At 40.4% G+C, this 18,501-nt stretch overlaps 1 protein-coding gene across 2 annotated transcripts in view; it reads right to left on the bottom strand.

The window, feature by feature from the left end:
- Sphkap (SPHK1 interactor, AKAP domain containing) overlaps positions 1 to 18,501 on the bottom strand; it is a 178,005-nt gene that overhangs the window by 109,052 nt on the left and 50,452 nt on the right. For both annotated transcript variants that reach the window (XM_005361516.3, XM_005361517.3), the window contains exon 2: positions 16,120 to 16,219. In XM_005361516.3, the coding sequence (XP_005361573.1) occupies positions 16,120 to 16,219 (100 nt within the window). The remainder of the gene's footprint in view (positions 1 to 16,119; positions 16,220 to 18,501) is intronic.

Genomic DNA, 18,501 nt, shown 5'->3' with positions numbered 1-18,501 from the left:
GTCACTGAGGAGCTGTGGTGGGAACAAGGAGGAAGCACTGAGAAGCTGTGGTGAGAACAGGGAGGGGTCACTGAGGAGCTGTGGTGGGAACAGGGTGGGGTTGGTTGCGGAACTGTGGTGAGAGCACATATGGATGGAAGGGGTAGGAGGTGGAGACTGAGGAGCTGTGTTTAAGCCATTCAAGAGGTGGGTTCTTCTCTCAGAACATGGTTTATCTACGATTTTAATGGAACTATAAACAATAATAGAGATTTGAAAGATTTTTCCCTAAAATCAAGAAAATGAAGTGCTTTCAGATATTTGAAGGCAATTTTTTTTCATAAATATCTGGACTGAGGTGTAATTTATTATGAATGTTGGAGTATTGTTAGTGATAGCCAGTATTGTGTGTAGGGCTAGAAAATTCTGAGAATAGAGCTATTAACATTCACCCAATAATTGTTTCAATGTTACTATTTACTAGACAAAGGTCTTCGGAGAATTTATGATTTTGATAATAAAGACGTAGAGGCTCAGATGATTTGGGGGTTTAGGCTTTGGCTCCTCATGGTTCAGACTTGACTTTGGATTTAGTTTTGAAAGTACCAATTCTTTGATTATAGCTGTCTTCAAGACTTCCCAAATGGTCTGATCTAAAGTCCAGAAACATTCATTATCGTCCAATATTTCTAAGTAAAAGTCCATTTTATGTATGTACTTTAATTTAAGGTCAGATACTCCTCACTAAAATTTCTGGGTAACATTTTCCTTAAAGAAGCAGAAAATTATGTGTATAAATGATATAACTGAATTAATCCACTTAGTGATAATATGACATTGTAATTCCTCATAGGCGGCACGGTTTGAAGCCTACTTGAGTTATCATTAGGCAACTGGTGCCACATGCTTGTCCCTGGCCTTTCTTTGATTTTTGGGATTTGGAAGGCCATCACTGAAACAAAAGAACTCATTAATTCTGCATCCTAGGAACATCAGAGCTTGAACTACAGGTGCCAGATGAATACGCTGGCTAATCCGACTTTACAGTGAAGCTCAATAAACATTCTAATCAGAATCAGCTCTTCACCATCTCAGAGCTCATTCTTCAAAAATTAGGCTGTGGACCTTGTCTAGAATCTGACTCACAAAAGTCAAATTGTGTTGTGGTCCCAGCAAAATGTTTCAATCGTCACAACAGTATTTGACTGATCTTCCAACTATTGGTCAGCCTGAGGAGTAGGGGTTGTTGAATTGCAGTTCACTTGGCCCTTATTGGGTGTGCAAACTTGCCACACTCTCTTAATGGTAGATGGAGAGTGACAAAAGTCAGCTTGACGCTTGGCCACCTGCCTCCTTGTAATTCCTACAGCTGAGGAAGGAGCTGTCTGATGTGAATATAGCCAGACTGTAACTTGTGCTTAGGAATTGCTTTTTTCTTTTTTTCTCCGTGTGTGTGTGTTTATATATGCATACATTTTTTACATGTGTGTTCACAGGACTGTGTATGTACCTGTGCATATGGAGGCCCAAGATTGATGTCAAGGATTCTTGATTACCCTTCCACTCTTCATTGAGATAGGGACTCTCAATCAAACCCGGAGATCACCAATGTGGTTATCCTCAGCAGCCAGCTTTTCTGCGGATGTTCTGCCTCTATCACGTGAAGCTAAAATTACAGGATGTCCCACACCCCTACCATTTATACAGGTGCTGGGAATCTGAACTATAATCTGTATGCTTGTGAGTCAAGCTTTTTAAATCACTGCACCATTTGCCTAGCTTGATTAGAATTACTTGAAAATACTAATTAACAAAATGATACTACACTGGGAACTCTGAGATAAATATCTCACATATTATTTGAATTAAACCTCTAGACTTGTGGGGTCGGATGTGAAAGCTAATGTATGTTCAAGGCACAAAACAGTTTCTGGAATAGTAAAGTACCCAACCAATAGTGGCCATCCTTTAAAAGTTATTGTTTTCTTTGTCCTTGATCACAGGAGCCAGTAATTTGTTTAGCATAGAAGGAACAATACAGCAGTCCCTGAGATAGCAAGGCCTTGACTCAAGCCGTAATCTTTGTATGTTTGTGATCTCTTGCATTTCATGTTTGGGTTATCTGTCCTAATTTAAGGACTTTAGTCTGGGTGATTTGAAAATTGCGTTCCAGTTCTGATTCTCTGTCAGCTAACTCCTGTTCCCTCCTAGCTTCTGGCCCCAGTTTCCCTGAGCAAAACTGCTACATCAGACAAGTTGAGGAAACACCACCCTTTTAAAAAGCATCACGTAATCATCCCTTTCACACCCATAATTCCTTTCCCATATAGTTTAGTAGTCCAACAAGATGGTGGTGGCACACACCTTTAATTCCGGCAGGGACAGGGGCAGGGGCAGGGGGAGGGGGCGGGAGCAGGGGACAGGGGCAGGGGCAGGGGCAGGGGCAGAGGCAGATGCAGAGGCAGGTGAAACTTTGAGTTTGAGTCCAGTCTGGCTTACAGAGTGAGTTCCAGGACATCCAGGGCTATAAATCCTGTCTCAAAAATGAAAAAAAAAAAAAAACCATAAAAGAGGGAGATGGACTGAGCTCCCAATGTCCCAATGAAGAGCAGAAGGAGGGAGAACATGAGCAAAGAAGTCAGGTCCACAAGGGGTGTACCCACCCATTGAGACAGTGGGGCTGATCTATTGGGAGCTCACCAAGGCCAGCTGGACTGTGACTGAAAAAGCATGGGATAAAACCAGACTCTCTGAATATGGCGGACAATGAGGGCTGCTGAGAAACCAAGGACAATGGCACTGGGTCTTGATCCTACTTCATGTTCTGGCTTTGTGGGAGCCTAGCCAGTTTGGATGTTCGTCTTCCTAGACCAGGATGCAGGGGGGAGGACTTTGGACTTTCCACAGGGCAGGGAGGGGAAGGGAAATGAGAAGCTGGGAGGAGGCGAAATTTTTTTTTCAATAAAACAAATAATAATAAAAGAGGGAGATGGAGAAATTGTTTTGAGGCTAAGAGCACTTGCTACTCTTTCGAGGACCTGGGTTCATCTCTCAGCACCATATTGAGTGGCTCACACTGTCTGTAGCTACAGTTCTAGGGAACCCAATAACCTCTTCTATAAGAACGTACCCATACATGGTGCACATACACACACAGTCAGGCACATATATACACATAATATTGAATTTAGGAAAAAAAAAGTCTGATAAGAGAACAAGGAAAGAAAATAAGCTAGCACTACCTAGCCTAGTGTGTTAAGAAATTTTAACCAGCTCTCTTGTCTAAATGGTTTGCACAAAAGACTAGAATGACTTTTTGGAGAAAAAAAAGGTATGTACTTGAGCATTTAATGTTTTTGAAGCTTATGAATATAGCTTCCTGCTGAAGGAGTCATTTTTGAGTGGGAAAAGAGAGACGCTCACCAGGTTCTCCATGGCTCATTTAGCCATCTGCTATTTTTAGTTCCAGGCTTGCTTATTTCAGATGGAGTGCTAATAATGAACGTGCTGTGTGCTGTGCATTCCCACGTTTGAAGCCATAATGGTGCAATTAGCCTGGAAATTTCGAGAGTGTCCTGAATAAGGAAGACAGATCCTTCTGCTCCATGGTGCAGCCGCTTTCATATCAAAAGACAGCCTCAAGATACTCTAGTTTGGGTACAAGGCAGAGAGGAAAAAAAATGGATCTTTCAAATTAAACTCAGTCCTATTGTTGCAGAACAATGCCTGCCTTCTTGGTTGGTAAACTAGATGGGAGAAATTGCTCATTTCGAGCTTCTGAGATCTGGAGGCAGGACAGAAGGCTCCTCCTCCTCTCACACACTGAATGTATTTAAAGGACTTGTTGGACTTCTGTGGCTTAGTCCTTGCATCACTCCATGATAGCAATACCACTTGACAAAGTTGTTCCAGGGACCATAAAGGTGTTTATAAAACAATGAACATGTTTGATGCATGCTTTCTATTAGTAGAGGAAAGAAGGCCGTGGAAGTTAGAGGGTATGCGTTCCATCTTGGCAGTTTCATTATATGTCCAGTGTCTGCCAAGCCCTCTTCTTTCATTTGTGATTTGATCTCTTCTTTTAATCTTCTTTCTCTACTCTCTCCAGCTGGCAGTCAATCAGCAAATGTTCACTGAGTTCATTTGGGGAAATTATGATGAACAAGTTTGACATGGGGTCATACAATGTCATGCATAGGGAGAGGGAGACAGGGTGATCAGAAGGGCAAGGCAAGCCTGGTCAAGGTGAGACCATGTGGCAAAACAAAATAAAATAATATGAATGAAAAGCCAGCTATATCTTTGTAAAGTACTCCTAGGAATGTGAAGAAGGAAATGTGTTTTGACTCATGGCAATCCCAGTCAAATAGTCCAAGAACAAAGCGGCTAGTTTTGCCTGGGGTTAAGAAACAACAAAAACCCTAGATTTGAAGAGTGTGTTGAAAGATGGATTTGAGTTGTCTAGCGATACTCAGAAAGCTGTGGAAGTCAGCCTCTTCAGAATGGCTTTCCCTCTTTTGTTCATAAGTACCCCTTTTAGGAGTACTGCTCTTTCCTCTCCTGTCAATCTTTCTCTTTGCAGAGTGCAGGATCTCACCGGCTGTAACTTTCACCTGGAGGTGAAAGCCATGTCTTGCTTCAGCTTTCCTTTCCCAGGAGCCTGCTTCTTACATTTCTAATGGGTGATTGTTACACGTGGATCTGCTGTGGTTATCTTGGACTCTGTGTCTCAATACAAACTCCTTTCTTTCCCAACTGAAACTCTAAAGGAAATTTGACTCCTAGACCAGAAGTGATGGTGGTTCTGTCGGTTATGTTGGCTTGCTAGTTCTGTGCCAGCTGAAACAGCTCTTTGCTTATTTCTAGCCCCACAATTCACACCAAAATTTATTTTTCTTTTACACATTAAACATTAGCAAAGCTTTTAAGGGGTATGTTATGTTTTCCTCTCAGGGTAACACATTGTACATAGTATGGAATTGATCTTCATATTTATGGTCAGCCCCAACCATAAAATTATTCCATTGCTACTTCACAACTGTAATTTTGTTAATGTTTTGAATAGTAATATACATATATAACATGCAGGATATCTTATATGTGATCCTTGTGTGGCTTGTACCCACAGGTTGAGAACCATTCTCAATTCACATATTGAAATCCAACCCTGAAAGTGTTGTCATCAAAAGGTGGGGCTTTAGGGAGTGATGTGTGAGTTGGGCTCCACCCTTACCAAGAGGATCAGTGCCTTCACTAAAGGGGTTGGTTTCATAATCCCTTTCACTTCCATGGTGTACAGATTATGTTGTACTTGATTAGAAATATGCTTCCTAAGATTCCAAACGAACTGCACCATGAACTTCCCAACATCCTGGACTATGAGTAACATTACTAATGGATAGAACACATCTGTGACACCCAAATGTTCTAACACAAGAATATTACATGGCAGGGAAAACCAGGAACCCATAAAATCCTAACCAATCATGTTATAATTGCTTTTTCTCCTTCTACCCACTTTACCCCACAGACTTATGTGGTTTTCTGAAAACAAGATGAATGAATATACATTGAAGACACAACTAGTTTCAAATCCCAGTGTGTGTACCAATGTTCCAAATGCTGAAATAATACATATGCACCCAGATTCTGCACTTGTGATTTCACTTTATTTCTGCCTCGAGGATCTTGTCTTTTCCATAATGTCATGTGTATCACATGGCATAAAGACTGTGCTGAGACAAGTTCTTTTCACTTAGCACAGTGAGTTCAAAATTCATTGTGTTAGTGTATACATTTAGTGGTTTGTGGGTTTTTTTTTTTTTTGCCCAGTGGTATTTGTTTCTGGGTATACAGAGAATTTTTATTTTTGCAATTAGAACAGCATCTGGTTTGTTTATATCTTTGGATAAGTACAAATAAACCTATTGATATTTGCACACAAAAAATATTTGTTTTTATTTGGTTTAAGTTTTTGTCGGAAGGTGGGTGGTTCTGGGTAAACACCCAGGAATGAATTACTAAGTATTATGACAAATTTATATGGATCTAATGAACCTTTAAATAAACTTGCCAAATTCAGTTTCCATTAGCAAAGCTGTAAGATGCATGTAAGATGCATATTTTATGCTAGCACTTGGTATTGCCAGGCTTTGCTTTTAAACTTATCAATTGGAACAGGTGCATGGTAGTGTTACAACACTTATTTTTCTCCTAGTTTCAAGTGACTTGTATCTTATAAAGATATTTTGAGACTAAAATTTGAACTTGAGCCCCATAGAAGCGATGGGTGATTAAACAAATTAAACAACCAGATGTGGGATATCACATTTCTTTATAAGCTGTTCCTTAAAGAGGCTCTTAAGGCCTCCAAAATGATACAGGCTTCTGCCATTCCTCTTGGACACCCATCAGTACTGGGTGGTAAGACCCTGTTACCAAAGACACCATACCTGGTCATAGGTTACAGAGAAGACGGACATGAACTGGAAACTTCCTCCCTAGCTTCCTCAGTGCTGAGAGGTGCTGTGCAAGCCTCTGAGGGAGAGAGGGGCAGTGATAGGCTTATTCAGTCTGGAACCTACAAGTAGCAATACCAATCTGCCATGTAAGATGTGCACACTTGTGCAATAGTGGCACAACCATTATAGGAGTAAGCAATTCTATTCTATGAGTGAACTCAAGACGATATGATAATATCCACTCTAGGTATAGTGATCTGCTCTGTGGGAGGTCATAGGACCTAGGAGGAGCTAAATATTCTTGAAATAATGTCAAACTGTCTTCTAAACAATTATTTTTTAACATTTATTTAATGCGTGTGGGTGGTTGTTATGGCCTGACAACAACTTGATTAAATTAGTTTTCTTATTTCACAATAGGGTTCCAGAGATGAAATTCAGGTCATCATGCCTCTCAGTGATTTGCCAAGCCCTCTCACTGGCCCCAATCTTTATGCATATACCCACAGATAAATAACACTCTCATTCTCAATCAGAATAGCTTCTCCCACTGAATGGTGATGAGTGCAGATGCTCATGGCTCCTCAAAGGGCTGAGAAAAAGTGAAGGTTAAGTGTTCCATTCTAAACAAGACAGTTATACCACCCACCCTCAAGGCCAGGGAGCAATCAAAGGAGAGGGGATGGGGAGAATGTAAGAGCCAGAGCATACAGAAATAGAGAGGCTGTATTTTCTGGTCATGGCACACCCATTGCAACCATGAATTCACAACGGCTGCTGTTGCATGTATTGGGTCTGCACAAGAGTGGGTGTGTTACCTGTCAGGCATAGGTATGTGAGGGACTAGTGTAACACTACTCCTTACCCCTGAGGTTTTGACTATTAATAAAGGAAGAGCAGGAATCATTGCCTTCACTTGCATAGCCACTGGTGAAACCACCAGGCTTCAATAGAGAGCCCTAAACTTTGGATACACAGATGGGTCTGAACAAGTAAGGCACAAAACAAAAAAACACGAATTTGAGGAAAGGACTTTTAGTGAAGGGGTAGTTAGTAGATCTGGAAGATGGTTGAGAAAGAGTGGGAGAGTAATCAGAATATATGTATGAATACTTCAATGCTATTGTAAGAGATGAATATGCTATTTATGCTAGGTGTTCACTCACTTTCCCATACACAGCTACTTGCTATACTCGTGCTGTCTTCCCACTAGGCATTATTTATTTAACTGGAGAATCAGTGGGCAAAACAAGAATAGAAATACACATAGAGTCTTGCTCTATTTGATTGTGGCAGGACCACCACAATCAAAGGAATAATTAATAAATATCTATGTCAGATAATGAGAACTATAGGAACCATCTATAAGATGAAGGCTTAAAAAAGGAAGATGCTATTTTGGAAAGTGTATCTTGGCAGGCTTCCCTAACACTAGGCTGAAAGAGTTTTGAAGGCTGTAAAGATAACATGGAACAGAGATCTGAATGAATCAAGGTGTCAGTCACACTCCCAACCAAGGAAAGTGCAGTGCCCAGGGAGAGGTCAAGAACACAAATGGAGGCTCAAGGCAGGAGCACACATCTGCAGGACAGAAAAGAGCCTGTAATGGCCAGGGGAGAGAGTTGAGGGGAAGAAAATTTCCCAGAAGTAGGAAAAGAATCTTTTATCTTTTGATAAGAAGACATCTGTGGCTAAGCTGGGACCTCGAATTTTCAATGTCTACAAGCATGCTAAGACTTCTTTTCTGAAATTCTCTTATTATAATTTTAGAACATCTAGTCAATGGGTTGACTGTTTATTGAGCAAGTTTATAATAGCTTAAAAGTCTAACATACACACACAGACACATGTGTAGAAATCAGAGGATTTTGTTCAATTTCATAAATATAAGTTTATTTTGATTTAATCTATGTCTTTGCTTACTTTTCTTTTGGAGCCTTCTGTATTCCACTCTTGGATAAAATACCCTTCTGTTATTTCAAAGGGAAATTGCAAAAAGTCTATTTAAAGCATAGCAAACTACTGAGCAGAAAAAGTGGCACAAGAAAAAGCACTGTGTAGAAGGAAAGGTGGCATTGATAAACCTTTCACACTGGGTTTATCCAAATGTCAAGGCAGAGTCTTCCTTTCATGATAATTTTCCTGGATAACTGGGTTCTTGTGTGTTAGCCTTCTTTTACAAGAGAGACCTGGATTCTAGTGTATGAGTAATGATTAGTCATGGGATAGTCCCCATAATTCATTTTGCTTAGATGTAAAAGATTCTTGAATTATGTATGCTATTGGCGCCTGCCAAGACTTAAAGGATAGTAAAATAAAGGGATTCTTTTAGTGTTTAGAATAAAGCAATTTCCCATCAGAAAAAAAAAAAAATCAGAGCCTAGCAAACACCAAGTTGAAGGTACCATTGGTGGGAAAGCCTGGGGAGGAAACGGTTGAGTGTGGGATTGCAATGCTTTGTGCCCCTTGCTGTAAAGGGGGGATGGGAAGGGCTTCAGTAACTTCAGATAATCATGCAATATGGTTAATAGTCTGGCCTCGGTTAAATTACTTTTTATAACAGGAAACTCTTATTTATAAAATGCTTTTTGCACCGGTACTTGATCTAATAAGCTTGTTGCTAGTAAATAAGTAATAATACTGGATTCTAAAATGTATCTGAGTGTAAAATGAAAATGCATCATAGGGAAAGGAAGTAAAATTTGGACTTTGTGTGCATTGCTTAGGTACTCTGTTAGCTAACCTGGGCCTACATGTACCCTCATGAGGCAAGGCATAAGCAACAGGATTCCAACATATTCCAGTTATCTTGCTGCTTTACTTGTAATCCCCAGTTCCACACATCCTAGAAGCTACACTGCATCTCACTGCAGTTCTGAGGACTGGAGAGAAGGACAAAGACAATTCGGAACTTGAAAAAATGCTTGGACTAGTGAAGAAGCATCAGGCTGTTTTGTCTACTTCTGTCACATCCCACAGATGTTAGCTGCCCAGGAAAAAAAATCCTTTCAAAGTTGATCAGAGCTTTTCTCATAGGAGTGCAACCAGGTTTGAGTCTAGAGTATGACGTGTATAACAGAAGCAGACACACTCAGGAAATGAAAATATAGCCTAATTTGTGGATGGTCAGCAATGACTTGAACACAATCAAGTTAGATTTATAAGTAGAAGAAAGTTCATTGATTGTTAGATAATTGCTGTGTGGAACCTGTGTATCACTGTACATTTGTAAGATCAATGAAATGAATTATTATTTTAATAGTAAGTTATGCAAAATACATGAAAAATCACTTATAATGGATATATATCTATATTTATGAAATGCATCTAAGGCTATTGTTAATTTTAAACTACTCTGTAAAAGGTATGCAGTACAGAATTTACCATTGGCAAAAGGACAAGTCTTTAATAGTGATGTGTCACTTCATTATTAAATAATGAAGAATTTTTGGCCCCTGAAACCTAAAAGATAGTGATAATTCTCTTTCCCAGATTCATTTCTCCTCCAGAAGAAGCCATTGGAAACAAGAAAAGCTAGCTGGAAACACTGAAGTAGACATATAATCTAGAAACACATTTACTCTTGGAAGTTCTTCTCCTGGAGGTGCATGAGTCCTGGGGTAAATCTTCCAGGGTAAGTCACTTTCACAAAAGGCAGAAATGAGACTGGTCCATCTGGACACACTAATGAATAGGCTCTCTCAGAGAGATGTCGGAGTCAAGGTGTCTTAGTACATTGACTATATCCTCCTTTCTTCTTTGAAATGGACAGAATGGAAAACCATTGCGTTGTGTGCAAGAGGATAAGCCTGGGAGGAAACGAGAAAAGATGTACGCTGCCAGGGCTGTCTGGCCAGATAGGAGAGCCCACTGGAGACTTCTAAAGTAAAGGAGCTTTTAGATCCAGGACTCAGAATAGGAAATAACCTCAGTTGCTGCTGACAGTGAGGAGGGTGGGAAGTCTTTCTCTAAGTACCCCAGGAGAGAAAGAGAACTTCAAATGCCAGATTGTGTTTTCAAAGCTCAAAAGCCCTTCCGTTCCTGGATAGATATATTTAGTTTACAGTTTCAAGAAAGCTTATGGTAATTGCAAGTACTCAGAAGGAAGGATTTAATTCCAAAAGCATAGTATTGCTCAATTTTCACAAAATATTCTAAGCTATTTTGGGTTTTCAGAGTCCTACTTTTTTGGTTTAAAAGAAAGACAAAGTTCTGCAAGATCTTTCCGGGCCTGTTCAAACAAAGCAGAGAAGATTTGAGAATAAAACTGGCACATCCTCAATCATTGGCTAACAAAATTATTGGAGGAAAGGGAGTTTATAGAAAGCCCTCCATTCTATCAACTTTTGGAATACAGAGAGAAGTCATATTCATCTTTAAAATTAAGCTGCGATTGATAGCTTTAGATAACCTGTCCCAGAAAGGTCACAATGGTAACATTTTCCAAAGCCTGAACTGGTGGGGGGGGGGTGCAGGCAGCCTCTCTGGTTCAGGGTGAACTCCACTGCCACAATGACAAGAAAAGACATTTAGCATTGTGACCTGCTTTTCCTGACAGCAGAGGAAATGAGTCCCTGCTGGAAGCTTCACTATTTGCATTTTGTCCTCAGGACAACCCTGAAGTCTCCTCCACGTGGAGTGGCTGAGGATGTATAGAAGTTTCCTTAGGTGGTCTGTGATGTTGTTCTGAGAGGCAATCTTGATGTATGCTCATACAACTGGGTAGATTCTCGACTCAGAGTTATTTTTGCCCCTCTGGGGGGTCTCAGCTGGACCACCACTTCAGATGTTTTGGCCTAAATGCTCAGAAGTCATCTTCTGTGTGACCTTCACTACCATGCAGTTTTGATGACCTTGAATTTCATATATGCCTCATCGAGGTTCTCCCTTCTCCCTTTGCACTGCTCCCACATAGGCGCTTCTCCTCACCCTACTTAGTTTAGCCCATGAAGTGGCTCTTCTTGGCATCCCAGGGTCTAGTCATGTTTGGGTTCAAAAGCTTGCCTTTAGACTTTCTAGCTTAGCCCTATTTAAACATCACCTTAACACAATAAATTTATATTTCCTGTCTTTTAAAAAGTTTCCATTTATTATTTATTTTATTGTATTTATGTGTATAGGTGTTTTACCTGTGCATGTCTGGGCACCATGTGCTTGCACTGCTGGAAGAGACCAAAAGAGGGCATCAGATCCCTTATAACTGGAGTTACAGATGGTTTTGAGCCACAAAGGAGGTGCTGGCAGTTGAACTCAGAGCCTTTGGAAAAGCAGCCAGTAGTTTTAACCTTATCTCTATCATCCTGCCTGCCCCCCAACTTCCCATTTCTTTATTGCTTTAGAATGGATATACAAGAGAGCATCTGGCCATTTGACAAAAAGTGATGAGGCCATTCTTCTGTATTTGATGCTGGGTCTGAAGACTGCTAGTGTGTGCCTCAGGATCACAGAGACCACATAGAGACTTCCATGTGTTTTACAGAGCAGAGGGAGACACTTCCTTCTTTAGACTGTAGCCAATCGCTTGTTTTTTCTCTCATTCTCTAGGTCTTTCCCCTCTGAATGATTACTCTGAACAGTCATTACTAGTACAGAATACCACAAACATGATCCATGATGTCTCTATGTAGCTGTTCAGCTCCATAAAATCACTTAGCTTCTTGGGGGAGCAATGATGGGGTTTTTGTTCCAAACATTTCTGTCTTTAGAGATATGGTTAGAATATTTGAATGTTTACATCTTCACATATTAGTTGAGTTTTGTTGTAATCGAATGTCCTCAAAAAAGATCTGAGTTTCAGTGAAAGGGTATTTTACAGAATGAAATAAAATATCAAGAGACATCTGATCTGTCACTCCTCAGATATATCTGAAGTACACTGAAGCCACTACAAGGGTCAGACATAGGAAAGAAGGCTTGAAACTTCAAACAGTGTGATCAGATGTCATAAAAAGATCAAACTGTCTCTTGGCACCTGAAGAATTCTCTGTCTGCACCCTTTGATAAGTCAAAGTCTATGGAAGATTAATGTGACATGAAAAGAAAAAGACATTTTGGGTGTCGATTTTCTCTAAAAATTTATTCTTTGTGTCAATATGATTTAGAAACTTTATTTCTTTCTATCTGAAATAGTACATTTTTGGTCCATGAAATAAAGCAAGGATCAGGAATGTTCCACTGTTGTGGGAGTATGAGATGAAGCACAGTGCTTTCAAGGGATAAGAAACCATAAGAGTATTCAATATGGAGGGATATTGTGTGAGATGTGCCCATCAACCTGACATCACATACTGAGCAGAAAAACCTGGCATGTAGTTCCAGTGCTTGGGGGATGGATCTCAGGTGTTTGAAGAGATTCCACATTCAGCAAGTTCCCAATTCCACTGCTTTGAGATAGAGATAATCAAAATCTATTAAGATCTTGATCTTATAAGGATGTACTAAAGACTTTTCACTTAAAGTTCAATGAATATAAGATTATAATTTATAATAATTTATCGTATGTAGTAGAAAATCATTACAAATCAGTTTGGGGAAGCTGACACTATTTCTCCTATTAGGAGTTACAGTAAGGGAACCATTAGGCCGCGCCTAACAGTGAAGCTCTTCCGGGGTCACTGGGAGTGAATGAGATTGCCTTCTCCCACTCCAAACCCTTTGCAGGTTTCTGCATCATTGTGTGATTCTGACATTTAACATCTACAGTTTTGAGAATCAAATTCTTAACATTGAAACTTATCCTAGATCTTCAGTTACTACATTAGAGTGGCCTGCAGGTTATTTAGCACAAACTCCAACTTGAATGGACCGATAGATCTGCTTAATGTTCTGTGCTGGGTAAGTTTCTAAGGCCATGTTCAGGTACAAGAGCCTTCACTATCAGTGTAAGGGACGAGAAGGAGAGATTGTAGCAGCAGCAGCAGGATTTTGTCAATACTCTATTGAACCATGCAGTAGCTAGCATTTCATATGACTTTATCTGGTAATCTCCCTAGCTCTTAGAAGCAGAGGCAAGGGGCTGGATGAGAGCTTACTCATTAAAATGCCTTCTTTGTAAGAATGGAGGTATGAGGAAATTGCCCAGAGCCTATAGCTGGAAGGAGTACGAGGAGATGGAAGATTATGATCAAAATGTATTGTATGAATGTTTGAAACATTAAAAACCAAGACAAATCCAATATTTTCTTGTAATCCCAGGGCTAGGGCTGGGGAGCAGGGAGTGCTAAGCTAATTTTTGAGGCTCAATGTCAAGCCAGACTATGCTACCTCCCTTGATTATTCCCAGGCCAATGAGAGACCCTGTCTCAAAATGAAATCAACTGAAGTGATGACAACCAAAACTATCCACACACACATCAGACACAACTGTGCACACATAAATATGCCTGCACATAAAAGTGCATTTGCACACTCATGAACACACAGAGAGCTAAGTAAACAAGAGAAGGGATATTCCTGCATCTACAGTTAGCATGATCATGTACCTTATTTTGTACATCAGAGTGCTTCTGAGAACTGGAAAGTTCTATCATGCAAGCTCCAGACAGTGTCTGAAACGGTGACTAAGTCGGCACCTGAAATCTTTGGAAAGGCAGCCTTCCAATGGAGAAAATACAAATGGAAGAATTCCTCATTGGAATACATCCACCAGAATGCATTTTTGATACAGTAGCTTCTCCCCAGCCATGACCAGAGGATCTGGGTCAGATTCCATAGCCCTGAGGGTTTCCTTATGTTACACACGAAAAAAATCATCACGTTGGTGCTTTTCAGTGGATGGTTATTGTTATCCTCTCTGGTCCTTATCTTACTTCTTCCATCAGCTGCTTTAATAATATGCCAGTTCTGACGAGTTGGCTTGGTGAGAAAGAGGTGGAAGCTGTTACATTGGATGAGTTTGGGAATTGCCAGAAGATGCCAACTGCCCACATTACTTTTGCTGACTATGAGTGTGATGTGTGATTCAGCTGGATGGTAGGACTTGCTCCTTCCAAGATACAATTAATCTATTCTTTTGACCTGCTTTGGGATGAACATCGTGTGTGTGTGTGTGTGTGTGTGTGCGTGTGTGTGTGTGTGTACACATACGTATGTGCTCATGCATGAGCCTGTGTGTACCTTTGAGACAATATCTCATTACCTAGCCCAGGATGATCAGGTATGTGATCAAGGTTGGCCTTGAATACTTGCCTCGATCTCCCAAGTGCCAGGCATTTAAGCCATTTGTGTGTATATGTGCACTTATGAATTCGAGATGCTCATTTCCCCATTTCCTTTATCTGTGATTAACAAGATTTGAAAAAAAAACCGAGCAATGATCATTGAGATGAGTTGGTAGTAATGGTGATAAAGATAGTGAATCATTCAGTGTCCTCAAACTAATATTCTATGTTCTGGGTACTAAGAAGGGTGAGACTCTGAGTTAGTTTGGTATGTGTGTGCATAGGTGTGAGTGTAGGTGTGCCAGAGCATGACACGGGTGTGGATGGCAGAGGACGAGCTTGGGTGTAAGTCCTCGCCTTCCTCCATGTTTGAGACAGGTGCTCTCTGGCTGCTCATTGCTGTGGGATGCTGCATGACAACATACATACATATCTATTCATACGAATATACAGAAATGTTACATGTGTATAATGATAAAATCTTAGGATTGAGTTTTGGGTTTAATTTGTTTTAACTGAGACATTATTTTGCTACATAGTTAGCAAAATTGCTGTATTACTCAGACTCACCTCATCACTCTTGACTGCTTTTAATTTTTTGAATAAACACCCTGCTTCTACCAGTTGTCAGCACAATAGCTTCCAGACATGAGTTTTTAAAACAGAAAGGAGCATGGCCACCTTCCCCACCCCATAGAAATGGTTGTAACTAAGATAATATCATGAATTACCCTCTCATTATTAAGTTATTTTTCTGATACTGTACACTCTTTGATAAAATTACCCTGTCTAATAACATTAGCAGTAGGTAATCTTTCTTTCGGGGTGTTTATGATATGCCAGACATAGTTCTCAGCACTTCATGTCTGTTGCCTCATTCTGGTCTTGTCTCACTCCGTTGAGACAAGAGGTAATAATATTATCTTCATTTTTTCAGATAAGGAAATTAAGTCATCCAGAGTTATCCATTTGTAGCAAATCACATAACTCACAATGAATGAGGAGCTGGCTGTCAGATCCAGGAATTGTGGCTTCAGTTTTTTCAAATGCCACATGGACTCTCACCACCAGGAATGTATGTGCCTTAGACATTAGACAGTATAGAAAATCCACTGTTTTGTGAAACACATATCATCTGGTGCTTACTGCATGATCTGAGTCACAGACTTCAATGTGACGTACACATTGTACACACACAATAGGTTAAGCCAGTGAAAACCTGGGAAAGTTGTCCATGTTCCAGTGGCTCTGTTCTGTGCCTGTCTTCGTGCCTGGTCATACAGAACAGCTGAGAATGGGTTGTTTGGACAATGAAGGCTTACCATTTTCAAGTCAGGACTCTGGGAGTTTGGGTTATTTAATCATTTCTGTGAATTGCATTTTTAAAAAGTGTCATCAAGATATATGTAAGAAAAATGTATGAGTAGTTGGTTGTTTCTCTACATAAGGAAACATGCTTGAAAGACCAAGCCTAGCTGCTTTTCCATTGGTGGGAAGAAGGTGCCATGAGGAGAAGTTACCTTCTTACAGGCCGTGATGGAGCCAGCCAGGCCGCCCGCTGCACCGCTGCTGTTCTGCTGTGGTTCCAAGACTTCATGCATCAGTGATAAGTCCACGTTGCTGTGTGTCCCGGATGCCAAAGAAAGAGAGCACAGTCCAGTGAGTCATCTCTCTACATAGAAATGCAGAACAAATCAAGCATTGCCTGATGTCAAACCCATCTTTTCTTACTGTGCTCAACACCACCAGTCGTCCTGCTCAAACTGGCCTTTCCTTGTTGGGTTACACTGGGAATTGGAAATAGGATGGACGGACAATCATATTGTGAGCAGAAAGCTGCAAGCCATTGCTTCCCACAGTGCTGAAATGGACACAATCCCATCTGTCTGACTTCAAATGGTGCTAGCCACTTTTGTTCAGCATATTTTAAAACCAAATGGGCCTTTCTCACTTGTCCCATTAATTCAGCTCTGCCAAACCAACACAACATAAAATATTCATCTCATTATTTTCAAAATGAAGGTAAAAAATGATTTTACCCAAAAAAACATAGCGCGGTATGACTTCAGAAAGAACACAAACTCAGCAGGGGCCAGTCACCCCCGTACCATCTCTGTGGTGGCAGAGTGTCACCCACCTTATTAGTTTCCAAAACTTGAAATGCTTCCCTATATCTGCACCAAACTCTGTTGGGTTTGATTATGTTCTGAACTGCATCAATATTTTTAAAGATTTGGAATTATTGTTACTTTTTTTTTCCGAGGCAGGGTTTCTCTGTCCTAACAGCCCCCGCTGTCCTGGAACTAGCTCTTGTAGACCAGGTTGGCCTCGGGTATTGTGACATTTTAAGAGATGATAAAAAAATGAAGATTTTATTTTCAAAATCTTTTTTCACTACATGACTGACAGTTGAAAATTAAGTCCCCTTTAATGCTAAAACATCTAATGAATTTCTAAAGCATTTCTAAATATTGTTTTCCTTCTGAAAGTGTGAATATTGGAATCCAAAGGCATACTCATATTATGGCACACATACTTTGCCGTGATTGCTGACCACCACATAGATATGCAAAATTCATTAAAGAGTACTTTTTGAAGTTTCTGATCGTTTCCTATGAAATTTTCTGAGACACAGGTAGCTTTTCTAAAAGAAAGTTAACTAAAATAAATCAATTCAAATAAACAACACATTCCTAACAGCACCCTACTCTTGCTTCAGGTTATAACTTAGTTCTGTGAGGTCAGGATATGCGTGTAGTCTGTTGGTGTTTCCATTAATTATAATAAATGATGGCGTCTTGTGAAAAATCACAGGATCTAGACAAGTTTCCAGAGTTCAAACTTCTTATGTGTTACTTTATGAGTAATTGATGCCCTGAGGACTACAATGAATTTAATATAAAGTAAAGGCCAACACTCATATTTTCCTCACGTAAGAAAGGAAAAGTAAGAAAAAGTAAACAAAAGAAAATAGTCATGGAAGATGCAAAGGAGATATGAAGGAATAGAGTAATAAAAAGAAGATGCAAAGAAGGAAGAATAGGTTAAGATGGGTTACAAATTATTAGTACGTGATAGACAGGATCACAGCCAAGTTCATCTTAGCCCACCATACCTGGTCTCTGAAACCAGAAAATGGCTCCCAATTCCTTTTCAGAGTCTCTCAAGGTCTTTGGGGAGGAATTCAGGAAGATCTGGGTCCTGTTGTTATTTTCCCCCAGGTAGCTTTGGTAAACTAGTGGATCACTTCGACCAATCAGTTTAGGACTTAGGTCCAGAGTAGGGCATATTTCACATCTTTTTTTAGGGTTAAAGAATTTAGGAATCAGAAGTAAATGGGTAATATGTAAATCTGAGAAGGGTCCCAACTAATAGCCACTGCTGAGAAACAGGGAAAACAGCACGCCAGCACTCTCCATCTGCTCTAGAAGGAGCTTCATCTGCTCTCAAGAGTTCAATAGATCCCAAGGCAGCAAGAGGGCGATGGGGGAATGGAGATGAGAGGAACTTACATAGCTATCCACCAAGCATCTATTATCGGGTATTAGAAAGCCTGGAATAGTGCTCAAGCTTGAGAAATGTTCACTCATCCACGAAAAAGAAGAAATGGGGACTCTGCCCATAGATTTCTCCGTGATTGTCTCATGGAAAAATGCATACAGGAATTGAAGCTTTGTTACTTGTCTGCGAGGCTCATTCCATTGGCTCAAGCAAGACTATAGACATAATAAATAAGTTAACTCCCCAGCACCCCTCCCCAACCCGGACCTGCTCTATCCTAGGACCAGTGCTCAAGAACAGTTTTAAGCTCCTACTCTAAGGCTACCCACCCAGAGCAGTGAGTGCCTGCCTACCGGGCAGGCCTCAGGGTCCCCTGTAAGGGAGCCCAGGCACCTTCAGCT

The sequence above is a fragment of the Microtus ochrogaster genome, linkage group LG4, assembly GCF_000317375.1.
Source record: "Microtus ochrogaster isolate Prairie Vole_2 linkage group LG4, MicOch1.0, whole genome shotgun sequence".
NCBI classification, from domain to species: domain Eukaryota; kingdom Metazoa; phylum Chordata; class Mammalia; order Rodentia; family Cricetidae; genus Microtus; species Microtus ochrogaster.
The sequence above is the reverse complement of the archived record's forward strand: the minus strand, read 5'-3'. Positions and strand labels throughout refer to the sequence as shown.